The sequence below is a fragment of the Cavia porcellus genome, unplaced genomic scaffold (genome assembly GCF_034190915.1).
Source record: "Cavia porcellus strain 051 isolate PalLab524CR breed Dunkin Hartley unplaced genomic scaffold, mCavPor4.1 scaffold_27, whole genome shotgun sequence".
In the NCBI taxonomy this organism is placed as follows: domain Eukaryota; kingdom Metazoa; phylum Chordata; class Mammalia; order Rodentia; family Caviidae; genus Cavia; species Cavia porcellus.
Window position 1 is genome coordinate 2,894,936 of NW_026947510.1, and position 6,000 is coordinate 2,900,935.

At 41.2% G+C, this 6,000-nt stretch overlaps 1 protein-coding gene across 2 annotated transcripts in view; it reads left to right on the forward strand.

The window, feature by feature from the left end:
• The window catches only part of Galnt8 (polypeptide N-acetylgalactosaminyltransferase 8), a 41,175-nt gene extending 35,756 nt beyond the window's left edge, over positions 1 to 5,419 (forward strand). Inside the window, exons 11-12 of one of the 2 annotated variants that reach the window (XR_010043676.1) lie at positions 1,850 to 2,097; positions 5,211 to 5,419. Coding sequence is in view for 1 of the 2 variants with exons in the window: in XM_063237722.1 (XP_063093792.1) it covers positions 1,850 to 2,002 (153 nt within the window). In the remaining variant the exon portion in view is untranslated. Of the gene's footprint in view, positions 1 to 1,849; positions 5,176 to 5,210 lie in introns of those variants that run through there. The other variant, XM_063237722.1, reaches the window with a different exon arrangement.
• The last annotated feature ends 581 nt before the right edge of the window (positions 5,420 to 6,000 follow it).

Below are 6,000 nucleotides of genomic sequence, written 5' to 3' on the forward strand. Positions count from 1 at the left end.
GGGTACAACAGATTTTTGTTTACTGAATATTGTATAACCATTCAAATAATATTCTCAAAATACATTTTCAAAATTAAATGAGAAAGACCCATAATATAAAGGTAAGTTTTAAAAAATACACAGTATCATCCAATTGTAAGTATTACTAATTTCTAAAGCTATATTTTCTAAGTTAAAAGATAAGCATAAGCCAGCCAACATTAAGGACAATTGTCAAACAGAAATTGGGAGAAAACAGAAAACAGGACATTAGTTTTTTTCTAACAAGTCATAATAATTGTAATTGCCAGGGGTTGTGAACACATGACAGATATTGGGCTAAATATCAACTTTTTTCTTCTGTAAAGGAATGAAAGCATGGAGGAGACAAATAATTTTCCGAGTCACACAGTGCAGTAATTGTACAGAACTGAAGCACAGAATCTTAGCCACTGTGTGTTATTACCTTGTCACTTGGGAATTTGATTCTGAAATGGGGTTGGGGCATTGGAGTAGGCACCAAATGTTGGTTGAGAAGGATGGAGAATTAAGCTTTGGGTTCTTTTTTTCCTGCTTGTAATATTATGACATTGGGATATATTTAAAGGCCATACAAAAAGAATCTGTTAAGAGAGAAACTATCAGACAGAAGGTAGGTCTTACATCCAGGGCACTGGGCTCCAAGCACGGAGAGGCTGCTGCAAATAGTGGCTCTTTTGAGGTCACTGTGAGGCTGCAGGTGTGGACAGCTTGTGGCTTTCAGGTAAAATGCAGACGGAGTGGAAGTATGATGTTGTTGACATCTGGTGAGAGGGTATGGGGTGGGATGGAAGGACAGGGCGTGCTGTGGAGACCTGGACGAGTAGCAAGCCCACTCTTGTGGCCAGGCGCTGGTGGGCATCAGTGAGCAAGACTTGCTGAGCTGGGTTCCCTGCCAGTTTCTCTGCAGTTGGTAGCAGTTACTAAGAGAAGGGCATTGTGGAGTGGCAGAGGAAATGCCCTGGGAGTTGTGGAGATGCCCTGAGTAAGAGAGAATGGGGGCTCAGGGAGGTTCAGGGCAGCCAAATTTGTAGGGGTTCACTTTGCAGTTGGAAGAGATGAGAGACAAAAAGGTGTTGGATCGAAGGAAGCCAGAGACATGGGGATGAGAGTGTGCTCCTGCTTGATGTCAGAAACCTTAGCAACCATGCGCCGAGTGTGACAGGGTTTCTCACTAGAACTCGCAGTGAGCGCTGAGAACTCGGATGGTGGCAGCAGAGCATGGGCAGGGAAAGGAGCGTCGTCAGCCCAGTCACGAAGTGACGTTCTGAGAAGGCGTGCAGAGTGGCTTGCTTGAGAACAGAGGGAAGGCCCCAGACAGGTGGTGTGTTGGACAGAGGATGGGATCCCTCAGCCAAAGGTACAGAAAGGAGCTCGGAGGTCGGAGGAGCACATGAGAACAGAGGAAGCCCCTTCTCCCGCTTCCCCATGAGAAGTAACTGCAGAGTTGAACTCGGATTTCTTGCACTTCTTTCGTGTGTCAACGACAAAATTCCCAAACAATGTGGAGCTTAATTTTACCTTTTCTTTCACCTTCTTTTTTTTAGAGGTGCTGGGTAGTAAGCCCAGGGCCTTGTACTTCAAATTTCAACTTCAACATTAGTTCTAAACCCATTTCACAGATGAGGAAATGGAGATTTGAAGAGGTTAGGTAATCTGCCTAAGGCCATGTGGTTTGTATGTGGGGAATGAGAAGTCAATCCTGGGTCTAGCACTGTACTCATGCCCATAAGGTTTCTGTCTGAATGTTGGTTAAGCCTCCATGAAGAAAAGAAGCAATTGGTTTCAGGAGAAATTTCAACACCTTGGCTCTGTCTCTCCTCCCCTCTAGGGAGGAGCCATGGTCAACAGGGACACACATCGGTGCCTGGAAATTAGGAGGGAGCCCTCTGGCACCTATGTGCCTGTGCTGCAGACCTGCACTGCGCAGGTGTGGGAAATACAGTACACCCTTGGAAACTTGAGCCAGACCAACGTGCTGTGAGCCTGGGACAGCCTGAGTGTGGGACAACTGGTTTTTGCAGCTGGAATGGCTCCTACCCCGGCACTTCTCAAAGCAGAGAGGGTGCAGGGTGGAAGGTGAGTGTGTGTGTTCACTGTGACATCGGCATGCCATGTAGAGCACGGGAAGCTTAGCACGTGTCAGGTTGTCTGTGCTGCTGCGGAAGGAGCAGAAGCTCTGGTGTCTTTTCCCCACTTCCCTTGGGAAATCGTGATACGCATCAATGCCATTCTTGGAAAGCTCCTGAAATAACCAGCATCATCTGGCAGTTCTGTGGGAGAGAGTAAAGTTTGTCTTTGATTTCCGCCAACTCTGTTTAGCCTTCCCTCCTCACAGCTGCTGAGGTCCCAGACTTCCTTCCTGGCTCACCTGCTTGGAGGCACCCCAGATCATCTGGGGCTGCTCCTCGTGACAGGCAGGGTGCTCCTCATGCCCACAGCAGTACAGCTCCTCCTCCTCCCACTGCCCAGAAAGATGCAGCAAACAGACATTTAGCTCTAACAGATTCCTCCTTCCATGCTCCGCAGCAGTCCTGGTTCAATGGCCAGCTTGGCAAGGAATGGTGCACAGAGAATGGCAGAAAAATCTGGTCCTTTTGATTTCCTCTGAGTAGGCTGTGACAGTTAGTGCTTGATTTCACCTATTTCTCCCTACTACCCATGAAAGTTATGGGGAAAATGAGAGCCATCTCTTACCAAGGCAAAAAAAAAATGGCTTCAGGTGAAAATTATTATCCAGAAAAAAAAAAAGAAAATTAATGTCCAGGATTCTTACAAATGTTCACTTGATAAACCCTCCTCTATCCCCAGTTAGTTGGTTGAAAAGAAATGTCCAGAGCTTTCAATATTTGGTGAGCTTTTGGAGGCTGGCAGAGGGGGCTCCAAGGTGGAGAGAGGGTGGGGGTCCCTTACTCAAAAAGCCGTTTTCTCCTTAGCCCACGTCACAGTGACTGTAGGAGTGATTCTGGGGATCATCCAGTTTTCCTTAGGCATCAGACAGAAAAGACACCAGTGGTTTATCATAGAATTAAATTGATTAAGATGTTTCAAAATGAGCTTTGAAAGTATGTAAGTCATAAGTATACTTTCTGGTAAAAACTTCAGAGTGAATACATGTACCTCAAGAATTAAAGCATGGTCATGATACAGTTTTGTTATGAAAACATTAAGGGGTGGAATAAATGTTAACCAAGTGCATAACTTCTGGAACCTGCCTGGTAATTGAATGGAAAATGTAATTGTTAACAAAGTTTTATAAAGGCATGCACTAAATAAGACAAAATACACATGGCCTTAGATATACGAAAAGATGCTTAAACTTATTCCAGATAAATACCAACTAAAAATATATTGAAATCTCTTTTTTCTTAAATTGATAGTATAATTTCCAGTGTATTTTGTAAGGTGAAAAGAAAAATGGTGCTTGTATTGTGTATGTTTTTGGTAGGAGATAAGGGGAAAATATACACGTGTCTGTTAATTTCTGTAAAAATAAAGCATAAGAAAAATAAACCAGAAACTAAAATTGGCTACAAAGAGTGGCTGTGGTGGTTGGGAATGGGGTGTGAAAGATTGGGGTACAGGGAAAGGCAGATGTTAGGCATGGTGGTGTATGCCTGTAGAATCAGGGAGTCTGAGGCAGGAGTGTGGCCATGAGTGAGGGCAGCCAGGGCTACATAGTGAAGCTGTCTCAAAAAAAGTGAAAAGCAAAAACCAAAACCAAACAAACAAAGAACAAACTAGAAGGGAGGCAAGGGGAGTGGTATTTTTCTATAGTTTTGACATTTAAAATAATACTTCATTGCTCAAAATATAAATACATAAAATCAGAGGTAGAGAGAAATCTAAAATGGATTATAAATAAAACAAATGAACCTAGCTATATTTTTGTTTTAAATGAAAACACACACAAACACACACACAGAGTGTGTGTGTGTACTTAGTATGCAGCTTCCAAATTCTAGATCTTGGTTTCTAAATATATTTCAGTAAAACAAATTAGAGTTTCCTGGAGAAATACCTACTTTCTCTGGCTGGACGTACTCCTAAATTAGAAAGGAAGGAGCTGCTCGCAGGTTGACAGGGACATGTACAAACCACAGAAACTCAGTTGAAAGTCTTCCCTACTGGCCAATGCTGGGACTAGTTGAGCATTAAGATCAATAATGACCACAGTAGATTGTAAACCATATAATCAGATAAGAATCTGTGAGTTCTTTAGGTGACTGAGTGAGGGAAGCTCTTCCTTACAGTAGAGCACCAACTAACCCATGTGGAATTAGAAAACCACCATTTGGCACACACCTTAGTTGAAATGGTTTCTGTGACAATCACCAATGGGTGTGAAGATGAGTGTGTGAGGAGAAACAGGACACACACAGTGCCAAGGTAACCCTCCCAAAGACATTCCTTAACTGCAAAGGGGAAATAGGACTTTCATGGGGGAGAAAGCTGGCAGACACAGCCTTACCTGAGTGACCAACATAAACATCACCGAGTGCTGGACAGATGGCTTCATTTGCTTCCTGATTCAGCATACCAAAAAGTACAAAACCGTTCCAGTGCTCCTGCCCACAACATAGAACTTGGCCTTAGAGTCTTGCAAAACATCAATTAACCCCAAACTAAGGAACATTCTTCAGAAGAAATGGTCCTATGCTTCAAAAGTGTTAAAGTCATAGAAGGCAAAGGAGGCATTGAGGAGCTGTTTCGTATTAAAGGAGACTAAAAGGGCAGGACAGCTAAGTGTAATATGCGGGGCTGGGATGGATCCCAGACCTAGAGGAAGTTGCTTTGGTTAGAAAGAAGAGCAGTGTAAAATTGATGATGTTTCAGTAGGATTTGTTGATTAGAAAATAGTACTGTACCTGTGTTATTTTTCTGATTTTGATTCTTGTACTGTGACTCTGTAAAAGAATAAAATCCTTTATAAAAAATTTATGGTCACTGAGTTGGTTGGGGAATGGGACATTATCTCTGAGGAATAAATGATAGATAGATGATAGATAGAGCCAGGGATGATAAAATAAATGAATCTGGATGAATAGTGAAGAGTATACAAGAATTCTTTGTACTATGCTTACAACTTTTCTTTAAGTCTGAAATGTTTCAAAATAAAAAGACTTAAATCCAAATAAAAACTGCTTCCTAAGCATATGTAAGTTCCTCATGTATAGTTTTTCTTTCTACAGGTACAGTTACCTGAGATCAACAGTGACCCAAAAGCAATAAATGGGTAATTTCAGAAATAAATGATTTTTTTTTTGGTACCAGGGATCGAACTCCTGATTGTGTGCTTGCAAGGCAGGCGCTTGTGCTGCTGAGCTAAATAAATGCTGAGTCCAAAGAAATGATTCTTTTTTTTTCTTTCTTTTTTTTTTAATTTTTATTTAAGGAGAAAAGAAAAGAAAGAAAAAAAAAACAGTGAAGGGGTACAAGTTATACAGATTTACAGAATAAAAAAATGCACAGTAGGAAATCACTAGTTAATGGATTACATATTGCCATCTTAGAGATAATTGTTCAAGTCACAAAATTAAAGCTTGTAGAGTGGACATTCCAACAATGATACTGCAAACAGTTCTGTTCAATGATCCAATAAAACTCTGTGATATCATTTTCTATCTTATACATTTAAATATACATGCAGTTATATATTTTAGAGCACTTTCTTTTCCTCTCTTTTGTACAGTGACTATTACACATTTTGGGTTTCATTGCTCCCACGGTTCTTGTTGCTTTTTTGGAAGAGAGTAAAACCAAATGTGACATAACAGAACAGAATCGGTCAAGTCAAAAGGGTGGACATAATAGATAATATAAAAACATAATACAAGGTGATCAACAATGGTTACCATAATGCCTCCCGCTATTTCTAATAGAATTGCCTATATCATTAGTTGTAATACAATTGAACAAAACCATAAAGAATAAAACCGACAAAACCAAAACATTGGAGATATTGTAGGTCTTCAAAAGTAG